General features: G+C 37.2%; 1 protein-coding gene across 8 annotated transcripts in view; it reads right to left on the bottom strand.

Moving 5' to 3' along the window:
- Nucleotides 1–20,846, bottom strand: part of PKHD1 (PKHD1 ciliary IPT domain containing fibrocystin/polyductin) — a 617,401-nt gene that overhangs the window by 263,630 nt on the left and 332,925 nt on the right. For all 8 annotated transcript variants that reach the window (XM_007516520.3, XM_060190048.1, XM_060190049.1 and 5 more), the window contains one exon: nucleotides 5,319–5,384. In XM_007516520.3, coding sequence (XP_007516582.1) covers nucleotides 5,319–5,384 — 66 coding nt within the window. The remainder of the gene's footprint in view (nucleotides 1–5,318; nucleotides 5,385–20,846) is intronic.

The raw sequence follows: 20,846 nt of genomic DNA, 5'->3' as shown, positions 1-20,846 counted from the left end.
TTCTCAACATTTTACATAAGAGAGATTAAATCACACGTGCAATTTTATATCTGGCTCTATCTTACTTAGTTTAATGAATTTCTGACATCACTAAACTCTTTATTTTAATGGCTATTTAATATTCTATCATTAGAAATCCATGATTTACTTAATCCCTAATGTTTGTCATTTTAGGGTCCTTCCACTTTTATTTTAAATTGCAAATAAAAGAGCTCAAATCTTTCAATAATCTTGCTTTCTTCTTAAAATAATAAATTAAAGGGTATGATCTCACTGCTCTAAGTGCATATTAAATGTGAGGTAACAATCCGGGTACCTCATATTGTAATAATTTAGCACAGTTCACCCACATATTCCAAGTGATTTTTACTGATTCAGTCTCAATGATCAAACTATATTTTGTTTTCAGCTATCCCACTGACCTCTCCATCAGAGAACTGAACCATGACTATAATAATTCCTAATGAGAACAACCCAGTATAACACAATGCACATCACCATCTGAACTATAGCTACATGTTCATTTCTGGAATGTGATCTAGTGCTAGTACAGTTAGAGGACAGAGGAACTGTCTTAAAGATCAGGACAAAAATATTCACAGCTACCTGGAATTGTTCTTCCAGTACATCCTTCCCTCTATTCAGTATCACATTAAGGAGTTCTCACTAAAGCATAAACAGAAGCACATCTTTTGGGATATTTTTTCCAGTGAAAAATGTTTTTGTTTTAAGCTAGAGAAAATTCTTGTTTCAAGAAATCACACAAGAGATTTCACATATTACAAGTGGGGGGACCTCATGAATCGCCTGCTAACTCTGCAAGCTTAAATAATGAGTGCTTTCTGTATCAGACTTATCCATAAATGGTAAGAACAGAAAAAGAATAAAAGCGCATGCCTGTCCTCCAAGGAAAACAAAACTGTATAGTTCTTATTGAAAGCACAGAGTTATGAAGAAAGTTCTCATTAATGATATACAACTTGAGGAAGATGTGAGACCTAGATAAGGAAGGCTTCCAAGAGATGGAGAACATGAGAGACGATTCAAAGGTTAGTAAAATGGTATGAGTAAGGCACCATCATATGCCAGACATAAACAGTTCTCTCTCTTTCTCTCTCTCTCTCTCTCTCTCTCTCTCTCTCCCTCTCTCAAAGTAAATAAATAAATAACACTGCTCTGAAATAACCAGTTTCAGTCCCTGGCACCATTTTAAGCCAGAGATGAGAAAGTCATTAAGTAATAGCATATTTTCTAGTGAAAGTTACCACCTTTTAGTAGTGTTTTGCAATAGCTGCTATATGGGATGACTATATATGATTGCACACCTGCAGTATGATTTTGTAAAATTATTTTTGAATGATATCAACATTGTTATAACTTTTTATGTTTTTATTAGTGATTTAACATTGTTTAAAAAGTTATAAGATTTTAGGGGCATTTTTATACCCACCCATAATGTATGCTGTGTAGTAAAGGTCTAGTCTCCCTTGAGGAAAAAAAAAAAGAATTTATGATAAGGCTTCACTTTGATTTTAGTTTTCAAATTTGTAACTGAACAACAGCTAAAGTTTGTACTGGTTTCAAACTTGACATTTGAGCCGAACAGTGAGTACTGTGTCTGTCTCGGTCCTTCACCCACTCTAATTTATTTATTTATTTTGAGAGGGGGAATTGAACCTAGGACTTTGGAGCCTGAGCTATGAGAGTCTTTTTACACGATCATTATGCTCACTCCCCTGTGCAGGAATTAATTTTGTTTTCATTCTTTTTTCCTTTTTCTTTCTTCTTTCTTTTCTCTTTTTTATTTTTTTCATGACTGCCCAAATAGGAAGTTGCTCCTCTAAAAGTATAGAGGAGGAATAGCTACGAGAGAATGATTCAACATCTGTGAATTTTTTTGTCTTGGTTTAGTAAAGAAAAACTGACATGAAGAAGGAGTGAATTATACCAAAAGCATTTCTCTTACTGGAAAAAAGTTCAGGTGTTACTGAAAGTGATGGGTAGATTTTAAAACAGGGAAGGGGTATGGGGCTGGGTGGTAGCACAACTGATTCAGCACACGTGTTACAATGTGTAAGGACTCGGGTTCAAACCCCAGTCCCCACCTGCAGAAGAAAAGTTTCACAAGTGGCGAAGCAGTGCTTCAGGTGTCCATTTTTATTCTTCTCTTTCACCCCCTTCCATTCAATTTCTGGATGTCTATATCCAATAAATAAAGGTAATTTAAAAAGGGGAGTTTGGCATATTCTTGGAGATCACCAGAAAGGAAATAAACTGATGAAAAGCACTGGAACTTTAGAAAAAGAACAACTGACCATCTGGATATTCTCAGATAATTATGTAAGGTATTTGTGATTACACTCAGTGAAAGACAGCATGGTTAAAGTAATGTCTCCTCAGAAATGCATTTAGTTTCCCCCATGCATTCCTGTTGGTCTATTTTACTCATGTTCTCCTCTGATAGTATTTTAAAAGCATCATGAACACTGACAGAAAAAAACAATAAAATCAATGTTAAAGGAGCATAAAAGTTGGAGTAGAGTTTACAGAAATGTGGGTACCAATTAATCCAAATTAGCATAAAGCATTACCTCAAACCTACTAGGCCCCATAAAACAATGTATGTAACCACTACACTGCCTCAGTTTTGCTCCAACACAGGCCCCTACATACCTTATTCTCTGCTGCCACTAGTTCCTTGTCCCTATGTTTCCAAAATAATAAGCATAATCTTATAGACAGATATGCCCTCAGTTACTTGAGGCTGACTGAGCAAAAGACCATATCCCAAATATTTAATCTGTATTGTATTATTCACCTTGATGATACCTGGTAGATTAGTATATCAATTGATCTCCATTAATCATAACATTCTTGCTTCATCAAAGAATTGTTGATATTGTTGTAACTTTTACTGTTTTATTTAATCAGCAAAATAAGCTTTTAAGAAAAACTTTAACATTCGTACAATGACCCCACACCAAGAGGTCTAGCAATGACTTGAAATCATATTAGTATTTGAAGTTTCCTGATCAATGGAAATGTGCTCTATCTTTAACTCCCTGTATTTTATGATGCATTCCTGTCCTAACTAAGAAAAACTGACTGTAAGTTTATTTCCAAATATTTTCTTTTTTTAAAATTTTTTTAAATTTTATTTATTTATTCCCTTTTGTTGCCCTTGTTGTTTTATTGTTGTAGTTATTATAGTTGTTGTCGTTGTTGGATAGGACAGAGAGAAATGGAGAGAGGAGGGGAAGACAGAGAGGAGGAGAGAAAGATAGACACCTGCAGACCTGCTTCACTGCCTGTGAAGCGACTCCCCTGCAGGTGGGGAGCCGGGGTTCGAACCGGGATCCTTATGCCGGTCCTTGTGCTTTGCACCACCTGCGCTTAACCAGCTGCGCTACAGGCCGACTCCCCAAATATTTTCATTATCAGCTGAGGAAATAGTATAATGGTTATGCAAAAGACTTTCATGCCTGAGGCACCGAAGGTCTTACACTCAATCCCCAGAACCACCATAAACCAGAGTTGGGCCGTGTTATAATTTCACACTTGTGTGTGTGTGTATGTATGTATGTAAGTCATCACACCCACCACTAAAGTTCTAAGTTATGTGTCTTTTGCCTACCCCCAACCTGATGTTCCTCTAGTAATAACCAAAGTCCAGGATACAGTTTGGCTAGTACTTTTTGTCAAATTAATTTGTTTTAGCTATCTATATTCCACATATAATTGTATTTTAGTCTAACCAATAGACTGAAAATAGCATAGCTGAAATAGCACTGAATGAGTTTTGAATCTAAGAGTTTTAATTTAAGTTCAACCACTGGCTACTGATATGCCCAAGTGAACTCTTTAATTTCAGCTAATGCTTTTATTTATAAAATGAGGCAGTTGAACAGGATTGCCAGTAAAGTTCCTTCCCTTATTAAAATTCTACAACACAATAAAGCATTGGCTTTCTATTTATTTAGTATCTTGTAATTGACAGGTCAAGTGAGACATCCCCCAGTTAAACTGAACCGCGCTTAAAAAAATCTGAGCACTGGCCACCCATGGTGTCCTTCTAAAAAGACCTAATATAGAAATATTTAGACTAAGTACTTAAGAGGGATGGCACATTGACTATAAATGATTGAGGTAGGAATGGCCACCCACAGATGCCCTGACATCCTGTGAATGAGCCTGATATGAATGTTCCTCCAGCAGGTATGTTCTCCATAAAATTAGAACTAACCTAGTCAAATAAATATTTCCTTGGGGAATTTGAAAGCAGGATCTCAAGAAAGAAAAAAATTATAAGGCACTTTTCTTTAGGAATACTTATTTTTCAAGACATGCACTCACTGATTGTGTGGTGAGTCATTTTATTGACACATCTGGGTCATAAGGCCTTGTGATAGAAAAAGAAAAACTATGACTGATGGCTTAACTTCCTACACCTTGTGTAATAAGCACTACATAGTATAAGGGTTTTGAACCAACAAAATGAAACAGGGTTAAGGATAACAAACATAAAACAGCAAACTGTTATAGCAGTTCAGGAGCATTATGAAAACAAAGAATCATATTCTTCTTATCCCATCAGCAAGGAATAACCACCACCAGAACTTCAAGTTCATAGTTAATAGTAATATTACCTCATTTATTTGCTAACTTAAATGGAGAAATTGGGCCATTTTCTGATTCTTGTGTGCTCTGCTCCACACGTAATACAAAAATGACACAGGAAACAAAGGAAAACTCAGAGTTTTAGGATACTTATCCCTGCTGCAAATATGCAGATAGCACAGGACAAATAAAAACTGTGAAATGCATTAGAAGAAGTTGCTTACAATAAGTCAATCTCTAAGTATTTGTTTTTTAGGAGTTAGAGAAATTTCACAGAATCATCTGCCTCTTGGGGAGAGGTGTTTGTTTTTGTTTTACACTAATATCCTGAAATTAAACAGAGCAATTAAAATTTTGAGACAATCTGAAATTTGAGACAACCTGAATTTTGAGACCATCTGACTTTTTCTTTCCACTGGCAGAGGCTTAATGGCCTATCTGCATATCTGTATTCCTGTGTACACGCATGGTTCATGATTTATAATATGACCCTAACTGACATCTTTAAATGTTTTTTTTTAAATCAATGAGCCATTTTAAAATAACTTTTGGACATACAGACATCAGTTATACATAATACAATTGTTAGCACAAAACAACATGACAGATGACTGTTTTTAAACAACAGGATGTTGGAATTTAGAGAACTATTTGCAAGATATTTACCTATACCAGTTACCTTCCATGTGTTTTTTACTCACCTGAAATAGTTGGAGGTGTACCTTCTCTCACCTGGAGCACCACTTGAATTTGGCCTTCACCTGAAACTAAGTATAAACAGTTACAACATGGATCTAATTTTGAAAGAAGATTGTCTTAATACAAAATGTTAGAAGTGCACCTTTATCCTAAATTCTTCCCAATCTAATGAGACTTTCAAGATTAATGAAAAACAAAGCTATTGTTAGTGATTCTAATAACTGATTCCCAACATTTGCTTTTGATTTCTTTTATTTTACTTAACTAAATTTCTGTAAGGTCTCTAAGAGAATAGGCACAGTAATAATTAATAATAACAACAATAATAATCACTTTAGCTGTATTTTCTTTGGAGGCCATTGTTAGTGAGAAAGCATAGTTTATTTTTTCTTTTGTCATTTTGTAGGCTAAGCTTTTAGAATTCATGTCCTTTTTAGCAATAGAGTTCAGATCACCCATGAAATGTATTTGCTTTACCTTTATCCAAACAAATTGTCCTTTTAATAAAGGATTTTTTCTAACCCCTCTCTCCTCCCATCTTCTAAGCCAACTGAGCACATTTTAAAGGCCTGGGGTTCATTAATTTTAAGTGTTCAATAAATTAGTGGAAATAATCAAAAGGCTTGATACTTTCTGATAATGACAATTTGATGTCAGTATAAACCAGTAGATTAAGCTGGAAACATATGCTCCTTTACCAAGAGAAGCTGCTATAATTAAATAGGGAATGTATCTACAAGGTGCTCTCATGCCTGATTAATTAGTAATCAGGTGCAGAAACTCCACTTTCCAGTTACACCTTGTCCATTATTAGTTAATTACGTTTTGCCTTACCAAATGTCTTGGAGTCACTGCCACCCATTACCAGAGGACCAATATTAACAAGGCTACAGCTTTAGAGTTTTGGTCAGGCCCATGTTCTCCATTTGCCTTTTCCCTCTGTCACAGAGAGGCAAGACCCAGTAACATCCTTTCTAAGTATACAGCGGAAGTTTCAGAAAATTTCAAAGAAAATAACTAGAAAAAAAAATTATAGGGGCTTCAGTAAGAGGCCACAATCATTAATCCATGTTATTTTAATCATTGCTTTCTTACTAAATTTGTTCTCATTATTAAAAGCATGAATCTGAAAATTTGTCTTTATACTGTACACATTTTGAAATTATGGAGCCAAATTGCCAAATAGCCAAATTGTTCTGTACACATTTTACTTATGCAACCATTCCCAATACTTCCCTTATATTATTTCTTTATCCCATTACATATTTCACCGACTTGGTAACAAATAAAAAGAAAACTACCAGGCAAGAATCCATTCATTCATTGCTTTTGACAATATATAACCCACCTACTTCTTTTTTTTTTTATTTAAGAAAGGAGACATTAACAAAACCATAGAATAAGAGGGGTACAATTCCGCACAATTCCCATAACCCCATCTCCACATCCCACCCCCTCCCCTGATAGCCTTCCCATTCTCTATCTCTCTGGGAGTATGGATCCAGGGTTGTTGTGGGTTGCAGAGGATGGAAGGTCTGGCTTCTCTAATTGCTTCCCCGCTGAACATGGGCATTGACTGGTCGATCCATACTCCCAGTCTGTCTCTCTCTTTCCCTAGTAGGGAACCCACCTACTTCTGCTCACACTGATCTTCACATTTTCTTTTTTTTTCCTTTTAAAGTTTTTTTAAATTATCTTTATTTATTAGATACAGACAGCCAGAAATTGAGAGTGAAGGAAGAGACAGAGAGGCACCTACAACACAGCTTCACTACTCGTGAAGCTTTCCTCTTGCAAGTGAGGACTGGGAGCTCTAACCCTGGTCCTGTGCACTGTAATATGTGAGCTTAACCAGGTGCATCACCTCCTGGCCCCGATCTTCACATTTTCTAAAGTTGAAAAGCACTGCTATAACTAAACTGAACTATTCATCCCAAACTCACACACAGTTAGAAAGTATTAGTAATGTATCAACTTTGATAAAATTGTGACAGCATCATTAGATAGTCTCTAAAACTTTAAGTCAAGGACAATTATAATTTACTTTATGATACTAGGCATTGCTGGACATGTACACATTTAATTTTCATGGAAAAATTTAGAAATCATAAATTAAAAATACTCTAGTTAACCAGTATTTATTGACAAGTTAAACAAATTAGACTAACAGAGACTGGGGATAACTTTCTTACAGGATCAGAAAAACAAAATAGTAGAAAAAATTTAGATTCCATCAGGAAAAATAAGGAGAGAGGGGGTGAAAAAGGCAATATCTAAAACTATGCGAAGGGTTATTCTTCTTCTAGCGTTTGCCCTTCTTCATAACAGTAGGCTATAAAATGTCTTTAAGAATGAACTATATGTTGTAAAAGAATAAAATTCTAAGGACTATAAATGATTAAGAATCTGGCAACTATTTAGGAAGGAAATCAGTTTATCTAAAGCTGTTATAAAAGTCATCCAAGATATTAGTTTCAAGCAGTTGTAAATTTCTGTACATTGGCTCTTTCTCCTTAAAACACAGAAACAAAGGTAATGGAAGTAAAATTTAAATTTCAAAGACATTCTAGTAATTTTATAATGCATATTTTAACCCAAAAAACTATATATTTATAAAATAAATGGCTGGGGGATTAAAAAAACTCTATTTCCCAACTAGGTAAACAAGGAACTTTAAAACAGAGGTAAATGTACCTAAATGTACCCATAATGCATTGGCGGAGTAGGATGACCCAACCCTCCCTTAGAAAAATGGGCAGTCCTTACCAATGCTATTTTATAGTGAAGGTAAGGTCCAAGAGAGGCCTTTGAAAAGATATATATTGGCATTCCTAATGGAAGTGAGCAGTATTGATGGAGAGAGGGGTCTGTTAGAGGTCTAAGATTATCATATCTACCAGAGACTCCTAGGATATCCTGACTTGGGTCTCAGGTGATGGAATTACCCGGTAGTGATCAAAGAGGCCACTTCTAAGAGAATTAGTCTCTTGCCCATTTTGAGTTTTCGCAGTTCCTTCTTTATCTGACAAGCTTGTTATTCTCTCAACTATTAAATCATTGAGTGACTATTAGACACTTTTACATTGAGGTATAATAGTTTCCCCTAACTGATGGATATATGTATACATATACTCAGTTTCCTAGGCCATAGCCTATATCTAGGATCTATAACTTTACTGGAAAATGTGCCATTTGAAATGGATCTGGGTAGTCCCACGTGTGAGGAAAGGCCTCACTGGATTATTGGAGTTGGACGGTTGACTTCTCAGGCTTGCTGTCTCTGGAGAAAATCTAAAGCAAAAAGGCAGTGGCAGCATAATGTGGCATGGTGATATTGGTTGTGTTGAGTTAATTGAGGTCATTAGAGGCAGTTTAACAGGGTAAGGGACTGAGAGAAGAAGCATCAAAGAGCCCTGCCCCATTATTGGAAAAAAGAGATAGGCTGGGAGTATGGATCGACCTGTCAATGCCCAGGTTCAGCAGGGAAGCAATTACAGAAGCCGGACCGTCAACCTTCTGCATCCCACAATGACCTTGGGTCCATACTCTCAGGAGGTTAAAGAATAAGAAAGCTATCAGGGGAAGGGATGGGATACAAAGTTCTGGTGGTGGGAATTGTGTAGTTGTACTCCTCTTATCATGTGGTTTAGTCAGTTTCCTTTTTATAAACAAAAATTTTAAAAATATATAAGCGGGAGTCGGGCTGTAGTACAGCGGGCTAAGCGCAGGCGGCGCAAAGCACAAAGACCGGCATAAGGATCCCGGTTCGAGCCCCGGCTCCCCACCTGCAGGGGAGTTGCTTCACAGGCGGTGAAGCAGGTCTGCAGGTGTCTATCTTTCTCTCCTCCTCTCTGTCTTCCCCTCCCTCTCTCCATTTCTCTCTGTCCTATCCAACAACAACAACAATAATAACTACAACAATAAAAAAAAAACAAGGGCAACAAAAGGGAATAAATAAATAAAATACTAAAAAATAAAAAAAATAATAAAAAATATATAAGCAAAGTCCTAGATGGTTCAGGACTCTGAAAGATATGAATTTTTAAAAGATAATTGGAAAGGTTTCTTATGGTCTTAGAGTTTTAAAAGCCAATAGGTAATTACTGTTATAATCAAGTTAGTTTGAATCTTATTTATATTTGAACATCCTAGGTTAGGATTTATTATATTGTACTTGACTTCACCATTTTTTTTTATATTTATTTATTTTCCCCTTTTTTGCCGTTGTTGTTTTATTGTTGTAGTTATTATTGTTGTTGTTATTGATGTCATCATTGTTGGATAGGACAGAGAGAAGTGGAAAGAGGAGGGAAGACAGAGAGGGGGAGAGAAAGATCAACACCTACAGACCTGCAGAAAGAGACTACCCTCCAGGTGGGGAGCCGGGGTCTTGAACCAGGATCCTTATGCAGGTACTTGCACTTTGTGTCAGGTGCGCTTAACCTGCTGCATTACCACCCAACTCCCAACTTCATCATGTTTTATGTCCTTTAATGACATCAACTTATAGTTTAGATATTGACAGGAGCAAATGATTCTGGTCCATCTGGTCTAAGGTTATACATGATTTAGTACTTAAAAAGAGTTCTTTTTATTTTTGGAAATGCTTTAATAATGTAAGCCCATTGTCAGAGTTTAATATTTTCACAAATCAGAAACATTAAATATTTAGACAAAAGAACATATACTCAGAACTAAAATCTAGGCAGTTAAAGAACTTGAAATATTCCATTTCCCCCTGTTTAATAGTGGATTATAAGATTATGAAATAATGAGTGTAGTTTCACACTGCTCTCATCAATTCCACCTCCAAAGTAGATCTGAATCCCCCATCCTAACCCCCAGAGTCTCAAACTTTTGTGAAATACACCAAACCCAGTCCAAGTTCTGCTTTATGTTTCCATTTCTGTTATTGTTTTTCACCCTCTGTCTATGAGTGGGATAGTTATATTCATCTTTCTCTTTCTGGCTCATCTCACTTAACATGTTTCCTTCAATCTCTATCCAAATTGAAGAAGAAACATTAATTATTTTAAATAGCTGAGTAGTATTCAATGGTGAATATTTATCACAACTTTCTCAGCCACTAATTTGCTGGACACCTAGGTTGCTTCCATGTTTTGGCTATTAAAACTATGCTGCTATGAACATAGGTATACACAGATATTTTTGGATGGGTGTGTTTGTTTCCTTAGGATATATTCCCAGAAGAAGATTACAAAATCATACACTAGGTCCATTTCTGGTCTTGTGAGAGTTCTCCAGACTGTTCTCCACAGTAGTTGGAACAATTTACATACCCATCAGCTGTGCAAAAGGTCCCTTTGTCCCTACAACCTCTTCAGCATTTGTTGTTGTTATTGTTTCTGATATATGACATTCTCACAGGGGTGAAGTGATATCTCATTGTTGTTGACAACAATTTGCAATTCTCTGACAATAAATGACTTGAAGCATTTTTCATATGTCTTTTTGCCTTTTGGATCTCTTCTTTGGTGAATATTTTATTCATAGCCTGACGCCACTCTTGGATGGGGTCAAGGCCCTGTTTTAGTTAACCTAAGGTTTCTAGGCTCAGTGTGCTCCTCTGTCCTCTGCAACAATGGATTCTGAACTAAATGACCACTGATTTTGTTCAGTCTCTGCACACCCATCTCTGAAAACCCTATTCCTAAAACTAAACATTGAAATTAAAGTGTACATTGAAAAGTTATTGTTCATTTTGAAAGTGAGTGTGTGATTCAATCTTAGAGAAGCAATTCCAATATAAGAGAAAATGAAGAAAAAAAGTGGAAAAGGTTAAAGAAGTCTGAATTACTCCTCCAACACTTATACATAAGGCAATATGACCTACTGCCAAGTATATTAGAACATGTAAAAGTGCCAGTGAGTTCCAGAGATCTATTTACTCCCCAAAACCATTCCTAGGCCATGGAAGTCCATGAACAAAGGGGGAGAGAGAATGTGAATGCTGGACTTTAACTGCCTGGATCTGAACCTTGTTTGTTTCACTTTCTAGATGTGGACAACTGACAAGTTATTCACCATTTCTTCACCTTCCTCACTTTATCTGAAAGTGGAAGTGAATTATTATTAAGGTTGTATTATCAACCTTAATGTTATTGGAAAGAAAAGGTGAAATAATCTGGGTGACATGATTTCCATAGTGCCTTGCATACATGGAATAACAAATATTAGCCATTTATGATCTGGTGATTATTCTAGGAACCAATTAACAAAATACAAATGTTTTTATTCTTTCACTCTTTTTATATCTTTCCCTAGTCATGATGAGTCATATTATTGAACTTTAAGCAACTTATCTACTAAGGTTTGCTAAGTTCTTTGGCTCCATAAAAGACAGTGTAAGTATTAAGCTCCATTTCTAATTTGGATACATATAAAGAGGAATGAAAATCATTTGAGAATATAGTTGCTGACTCAAGAAGAGTTTAAAAGCCTTACACAAGCTGTGATATTGTACATATGCTTTCTCAGTGCTTATGATTTCTGATTTTGTATTTGTAATATGAGTATGGTTAATCCACTGTGTTTATAAATGTAGTCTCATTGTAGTTGATCCTTCCCAGATCGTAAGAATATCTGGTTCATCCTCAAAAAGAAAAGAAGTCTTTGCATCAATTATTGCCAAATTGTTCTGAAGAGTGTGCTATATGATATAGGTTTGCTATAAACACAGACATCTAACAAGAGGAGAAAAATGTGCTAAGAATATAGCTCTTAGAAAGAAGAAAGAGGGGACAGAGCCAAGATGACAACTCAGAAGCAGCTGCTAGCATGAGCTCTGACAACAATTGCTGGAAAGAGTAGGATCCTGGCCTTCAGCAGGACAGGGAACAAGGAGTTCTAAGCATGACATCAAGGAAGAGACTATAGCTCAATTTGGGTTAGAAAATAGAGAAAAAAGAAAGGAATTTTTTTTTTTATTATTTCTGAACCTCACCCCTCCCTCCCCCCATAACCAGACCCCGGGGGTGGGGAGCCCCTACTAGCAGACTTCCTGCTGACCTTTATTCTTTACCAAGATTCCTAGCTCACCAGGGTTGTCATTCCAATCCTCTTCATTTCTGAATCCCTTGGTTCTTTTTTCTTTTTTTTTTTTTTCTGCTTAAGGGACTTAGGTCCAATTGGAGTGACAAATATCTGACCAAGAAAAGCCTCACCCCACCTAGGAAAGACTGCCTGGAAGTTGTTTTTTTTTTTTTTTAATCAGTTGTCTCAGCTCAGGGTACCTGAGCAAATTGAGAGCCATCCAAGATGGAGAACCACTGTTAGGGCTTTTGACTCTGTTATATTTTATTATTACTATTATATATATGCGGATCCCTTTGCCACACCTCCCTCAGGTTGACAAAAATTAACTCTTAGTGTATTTTCCATTGCTAGGTGACTGGTTGTCTTATCCATTGTGAGAAGAACTTGTTTCACTTTTCATACCTCCTCTATCCACTAACAACTTTGTAGGAAAGGGCTAGCAGTATTAGGGAAACAACAGATGAAACCCTCAAGGAAAATACTACCTTGAGGTAATTAGAGAACTGAAAGCTGAAATAGCTGAACTGAAGAAAGAAGCTGAGGGAAGAGAAAGAAGACTAACAGAAGCAGAAAACAGAATTAGACAGAGAGAGGATGAGCTAGAGAAAACTAAGAAAGAGGTGAAAGAGCTCAAAAAGAAATTGAGAGACACTGAAAACAACAACAGAGACATATGAGATGATCTCAAAAGAAGTAACATTTGTGTAATTGGCCTACCAGAGGAAGAAAGAGAGGAAAGGGAAGTAAACATTCTAGAGGAAATTATAGAAGAAAACTTCCCAGACTTTAACAAGAGAAAGGACATTAAGATTCAAGAGGCCCAGAGACTCCTAAACAGAATCATCCCAGATTTGAAGACACCAAGACACATCATAGTTACAATGAAAAAAATAAGGATAAAAAAAGGATCCTAAAGGCTGTAAGAAAGAAACAAAAAGTCATATGCATGGGAAAACCCATAAGACTATCAGAAAACTTCTCCACTCAAACTCTAAAAGCCAGAAGAGAATGGCAAGATATATATCGAGCCCTGAATGAAAAAGGGTATCAACCAAGGATAATATATCCTGCTAGACTTTCATTCAAACTAGATGGAGGGATCAAAACGTTCTTAGACAAACAACAGTTAAAGGAAGCAACCATCACCAAACTGGCCCTGAAAAAGGTTCTAAAAGACCTCTTATGAACAAGAACTTCACTATAATACTTGCCATATGTCAGAGCAAATAAAAATTCATTGAATAATGGCACTACAATACATTCAATCCATAATATCAATAAATGTCAATGGCTTAAAATCACCCATCAAAAGGCACAGAGTGGGAGGATGGATCAGAAAACATAACCCAACCATATGCTGCTTGCAAGAATCCCATCTGACACAACAAGATAAACACAGAATTAAAGTGAAAGGATGGAAAACTATCATACAGGCTAAGGGATAACAAACAAAAAAAAAAGCTGGAACAGCCATTCTAATCTCAAAAACAATAGATTTTAAATTAAATAAAGTAATAAAAGATAGTCAAGGTCATTACATAATGGTTAGAGAATCAATCAGCCAAGAAGACTTAACAATTATTAACATCTATGCACCCAGTGAGGGACCATCTAAATACATCAAGCACCTACTCAAAGAACTTCAAAAATACATCAATAGTAATACAGTAATAGTGGGAGACTTTAACACCCCACTCCCACACTTAGATCAACAAAGCAGAGAATCAACAAAGAAACAAGAGGATTAAATGAAGAGATGGAGAGACTAGACCTCATGGACATTTTCAGAGTTCTTCACCCCCCAAAACTGGAATACACATTCTTTTCAAATCTACACAACACATACTCTAGGATAGACCACATGTTAGGCCAAAAAGATAGCATTAACAAATTCAAGAGAATTGAAATCATCCCAAGTATCTTCTCAGACCACAGTGGAGTAAAGTTAACATTTAACAACAAACAGAAAAATATTAAAAGACACAGAATTTGGATATTAAACAACATATTCTTTAAGAACCACTGCGTCAGAGCGACACTCAAGCAAGGAATTCAAATATTCTGGAAACAAATGAAAATGAAGACACAGCCTATCAAAATATTTGGGGCACAACTAAAACATTATTGAGAGGGAAACTCATAGCCATACAATCACACATGAAACAACAAGAAAAGGCTCAAATGAATGACCATACTGCACACATTAAAGATGTAGAGAAAGAGGAACAAAGGAACCCTAAAGCAACCAGAAGGACAGAAATCACTAAAATTAGAGCAGAAATAAACATCAAAAATAAGAGAACCATAAAAAAGATCAATGAAGCTAAATGTTGGTTCTTTGAAAAAATTAAACAAGACAAACCCCTAGCCAGATTCACTAAACAAAAAAGGAGAAGACTCAAACAGAATTGTAAATGATAGAGGAGATATCACAACTGACACCACAGAAATCCAGAAAATCATGTGAAACTTCTATGAAAAAATATATGCCAACAAGCTAGAGAATCTGGAATAAATGGAGAATTCCCAGAAACATATGCCCTTCCAAAACTGAATCAAAAAAAACTACAAAACCTAAATATACCAATCACAAACAAAGAAATCTAAACAGTTATTAAGAATCTCCCCAACAACAAAAGTCCTGGACCAGATAGCTTCACACACGAATTCTACAAAACCTTCAGGAAATAGTACCCATACTTCTTAAGCTATTCCATAAGATCAAAGAAACAGGAACACTCCCTTCTACCTTACATGAAGCTAGCATCACCCTGATACAAAAAGCAGATAGAAACACAACAAATAAAGAAAATTACAGACCACTATCTCTGATGAACATAGATGCCAAAATATTAAACAAGATATTGGCCAACTGGATACAACAGTATATCAAAAAGATTGTTCATCACTACCAAGTGGGATTTATCCCAGGAATTCAGGGCTGGTTCAACATACGTAAGTCAATAAATGTCATTCACTACCTCAATAAAAAGCAAAGCCAAAAACCACATGATTATCTCAATAGATGCAGAGAAAGCCTTAGACAAAATCCAACACCCATTCTTGCACAAAACTCTACAAAAAATGGGAATAGACTGGAAATTTATCAAGATATTGGAATCCATATATAGCAAATCTGCAGCCAACATCATACTCAATGGACAGAAGCTGAAAGCATTCCCCCACAGATCAGGGACTAGACAGGGCTGTCCACTGTCACCATTACTCTTCAACATAGTATAGGAAGTTCTTGACATAGCAATTAGGCAAGAGAAAGAAATTAAAGAAATACAGATTGGAAGGAAGATGGCAAGCTCTCAATCTTTGCAGATATGATAGTATACATAGAAAATCCTAAAGAATCCAGCAGAAAACTACTGGAAGTTATTAGGGAAGGTTTCTGACTACAAAATCAATGTACAAAAATCAGTGGCATTTCTATATGCAAACACTAAAACTGAAGAAGACATCCAGAAATCACCCCCATTCACTGCTGGAGCAAATCAATAAAATACCTAGGAATAAAGCTAACCAAAGAGGTGAAGACCTGTATACTGAAATCTATGAGTTACTATTCAAGGAAATTTAAACTGAAACCAAGAAATGGAAAGACATCCCATGCCCATGGATCAGAAGAACAAACTGAAATTGAATCAGCTTATCTCACCAGAAACAAAAATCAACTCCAAATGGATCAAGGACCTGGATGTTAGACCAGAAACTAACAAATATTTAGAGGAAAACATTGGTGGAACACTTTCCCACCTAAACCTCAAGGGCATCTTTGATGAAACAAACCCAATTGCAAGGAAGACTAAAGGAGAAACAAACCAATGGGATTACATCAAATTGAAAAGCTTCTGCACAGCCAAAGAAACTATCACAAAAAGAGACCCCTCACAGAATGGGAGAAGATCCTCACATGCCATACATCAGACAAGAGACTAATAACCAAAATATACAAAGAGCTCAACAAACTTATCACCAAAAAAGCAAATGATCCCATCCATATAAATGGGCAGAGGATATGAACAAGACATTCACTTCAGAGGAGATCCAAAAGGCTAACAAATATATGAAAAACTGCTCCAGGTCACAGATTGTCAGAGAGATGCAAATAAAGACAACATTGAGATACCACCTCACTCCTGTGAGAATGGCATAAATCAAAAAGGACAGCAGCAACAAATGTTGGAGAGGCTGTGAGGACAGAGGAACCCTTCTAGAAGGAATTATGTTAAGTGAGCTAAGTCAGAAAGATAAAAATTAGTATGGTATTATCCCACCCATCATCAGAAGTTGAGAAAGAACAGAAAGGGAAACTAAAAGCAGGATCTGATTAAATCTAGAGTAGGGCACCAAAGTAAAAACATTGTGGTGTGGGGGAGGGTGGACATTCAGCTTCCCAGGGTGGCAGATGGAGGTGGCAGTGTGTGGGTGGGATGGGACACAGTCTTTTGGTGGTGGGAATGGTGTTTATGTACACTCCTCTTAAAGAGTAGTCATATAAACCACTATTTAAAATATGGAAGGGAAAAAATTGATCATGTGTCTCGAACTTTTTAAAATATAGACTGAGTATTTTTAATACATAGGCTGAGTCTTTATATGCTGACTCTCTGAAAAATCTAGACCAGGTAGAACAGAAGGAACTGGTGGCACAGTTCAGGGGAGGGGATGGGATATGGAGATCGGGTGGTGGGAATTGTATGGGGTTGTACCCCTCCTATCCTATGGCTTTGTTAACGTCTCCTTTCTTATATAAATAAAAAAAAGAAATAAAGAAGAGAATTACTCATCTAGATATGTCGGACTAGTCACGCAAGAGAGATGACCCAGGAACTAAGCTTGTGGCGGCATGGCAGTACAAATCTTTATTCATTCGAGCACCCCAGAGTTGGGCAGTAGCACACCTGTTTAAGCCATGTGGCACAAACCGCAATGGCCACCATCAGCCTCCTGCTTTGCAAGCCCTCCTTCCTCCTGCTCAGACACAGAAGAGACAAGACAGAAATGGAAGTGGCTTGACAATATCATGCAAGGTTAGGAAAGGGACAGAGAAGGGCAAAAGGGTCCAGGAATGGTATGGACCTCTCCAGCAACTATTGCTAGGGGTTCAATTGTTAGGATTAGCAATACCCTGCAGGGAATTAGGAAGGAAACCTTTAGTCATTTGTAAGACAAAACAGAAGATTGATATGTAGATAATAAAAGGGAATCAGGGTGGAGCAGGCTTAATGTTTTTTTTTATATTTATTTTATTTATTTATTCCCTTTTGCTGCCCTTGTTTTTTTTTATTGTTGTAGTTATTATGGTTGTCGTCATTGTTGGATAGGACAGAGAGATATGGAGAGAGGAGGGGAAGTCAGAGAGGGGGAGAGAAAGATAGACACCTGCAGACCTGCTTCACCGCATGTGAAGTGACACCCCTGCTGCTGGGGAGCAACGGGCTCAAACCGGGATACTTCTGCTAGTCCCTGTGCTTTACGCCACGTGTGCTTAACCCTCTGCGCTACTGCCATGTTCCCAGGCTTAATGTTTTAAGGAATGCCGGCTCCTGGAGGCGGGAAGATGGAGGACGTTTTTGTGAGGCAGGGAAGACTTATATAGCCGCCAACCTTTTGAGGTTCATGTGTCCCCCCTTTTGCTCAACCCCTCCATAGAGAGAGACTTACCAGGATGGACTCACCCCTCAGGTCAAGCACTGCGGAGCTCCCCCACATCCCCGCAACCTCCCTACAGCTCGCCCTTTCCTTTTATCTAATGGCCATATTTAAATGGTTCAATGTCTGCAAAAGACTCCATTTCTGACAGAGGAATAGCAGTGTAGGGGTAAACAAAAATCTTTTGGGCAGAAACCTGAATGATGTTGTGTAGGCATTTTCAAAAGAACTGGAACAAGCAAGGAATGACAAGTAGGAGAACAGCAAGAGCCAGTGTGAGGCAGAAGGGAGACCCAATGGGCTGAGGGGGCTGCCTGATGGGCAGAGGGACGGGGGCCTAAGGGGCAGGAGGGGCAATCCGGCGCTGCAGTCCTGAGACAGCTGGCTGTGAAGTCCATGGACTGCTGCAGTCAGTCTTTGAGAAGTCCAGCAGCATAAAGGGAGTGTCCAAGAGCTCCACCAAGTCTGATAGAAGTGTCAGTCCAATGCCAATGATCAGGGGAAGAACATTGCACATCTTATCTTGATGGTGGAGGACAGCCACTGGAATTTTGCTTTTCTGTAGAGAGTGAGCTGAAACCACCAAAAGGTGACAGATGAAGCAGAAGCAAGAAGGGAAGACAGTGATGGGTGAGGGAAGGGCAGCAGGAAAGTTTGTCTTTGGTCTCTGTGAATCAGTTTCTTCAGATTGTGCCAGGACATCATGGGTTTCGGGGGGGTGTTGTAGTTGTGCCATCTTGTGGGAAATGTCAGAGTTCAAGGGTCCAAATGTATTTCCTTGGATTCCTGTGAAAGCAACACATACAAATTCCGCTTCCCATGGTTAGCCGGGGGTCTGGTTCGAATTTTTATAAATCTTAAAAGAGGTTTAATGTAGTTAGTACCTTAGCCATCTGAATATTGGGGGGATGTATCCTTCCTTTTTCTTTATTTAATTGGGCCTTAGGTGTTTGGTGGGCCTTCTCAACAACACTTTGTCCTTGGGGGTTGTAAGGGATGCCTGTGGTATGGGTTATGCTTTGAAGGGAACAAGTCTTTAAATTGTTGGCTGACAAAGGCAGGCCTATAGTGGCAAAACGAGATACACCAGTTAAGTGTAGAAAAATAAGTGAATGTTGTTAATTTACATAAATTGTATATGGGGGAACTTTTTATATAGTTTAATATCTTTCTTTTTTTAAATATTTATTTATTCCCTTTTGTTACCCTTGTTGTTTTATTATTGTAGTTATTGCTATTGTCATTGTTGGACAGGACAAAGAGAAATGGAGAGAGGAGGGGAAGACAGAGACTGACAGGGAGAGAAAGACACCTGCAGACCTGCTTCACTGCCTGTGAAGCAACTCCCTGCAGGTGGGGAGCTGGGGGCTCGAACCGGGATCCTTATGCAGGTCCTTGCGCTTTGCGCCACGTGCACTTAACCCGCTGCACTACCGCCCAACTCCTGATAGTTTCATATCTTACCGTATGGACAGTTGGTTCTTCATGTGAAGGCTTGACACAGTTGTAATCATTTACTTGTGAAGAAAAAACTTGTATCAAATTAGTTTACTATAATTGATAACTCAATGATTAGAATTGGTTTAAGTATCTTTATAATTTTAGAAGGCCTGTTTAGTATGATTTTAAGGCTGTTTAAACAATTTAAGTGCAATAAAATGTGGAGAGGTAAAGAGAAAAACCATTGTTAGAAGCCTCAGGCATGAGAATCATTAGCATAGCCATTGTGTGATCTATCATTTACCCAAGCTGGTTCTACCTCTTTGATTGAGAAGGCATTTGAGAGCTTTACATATCAATAATGTCTTTTCAACCTTTTGCTGCACCCAGTTAAGATGGAGACACACCCTAGGTGTACAATACCTATTTTGAAAGACTCTGTTTGAATTTTAAAGAAAATAAAGTTAAAGGTTAACCTATTTAGCCTCATGTAGCAGTCTCTGTACAGCAGGATCTTCAGACCAAATTTAGTTAAAATATATTGATTTTAACTAATTTTTACCTTAGACTTTAAACAAACTCAGGTTACTTAGAGTTAACACACATTAGTGACAATGTTTCTTAGAACATTTACAATGCCAGACAGATGCCAGATTTGTTGTGGATTAATTTCCACAAGATCAGTTCACAGGGCATTTTTAGGTGCCCTCCAAAAATGTCCTGTATAGAGAATTTGTATTTTGATTTTGGAGATGATGAATTGTCATGTTAAATATTTAGACTTTTACCTTAAATACTCAGTTACTTTAGCAAATTAATTTTACCTTTATAAGTTGAAAACTCCTTGATTTAACTTTGCCTGGTAAGAATGTAGCTTCAAAGTTCCACTTTTAACGTTAAAATTAATGTTTACCAAACTTCAAACACACACATAAACATGTAGTATATAACATGCAAGAGGCGAAAAACTTCTGTTACTAAGACATATGTCAAACACAAATTTAGATCTGTACTGTCTTAGTTGAACCATTTTTATTCATACAGTTTAAGACTAAACGTTTCACATTTATAGCAAGACAAAAAAAAAATCAAAAGAGGAAAAAACAAAATTTTTCGGACTGTTTCTGGACATCTCTAGAAACCATGGCTGCGTCCGGCATTTCTATATAAGGTTAATTAAGTTTCAGAGTACTCTGAGCAAAATGGGTCATATGTAAGATTTTCAGTCATTCATAACACTCACTTACAATAACACAACTGGCCAATCATAACATGGAGCACGGGTTTACAGTTGTAGAATTTTTACCAGAATAGTGACAGCAGACTGTTTACCTAACCTGATACTTTAAAAGGGTGACGGGTAAAACAGA

Source organism: Erinaceus europaeus, chromosome 4 (genome assembly GCF_950295315.1).
Source record: "Erinaceus europaeus chromosome 4, mEriEur2.1, whole genome shotgun sequence".
NCBI lineage: Eukaryota > Metazoa > Chordata > Mammalia > Eulipotyphla > Erinaceidae > Erinaceus > Erinaceus europaeus.
Note: the sequence above shows the minus strand (reverse complement) of the source record. Positions and strands in the feature narration are given on the sequence as shown.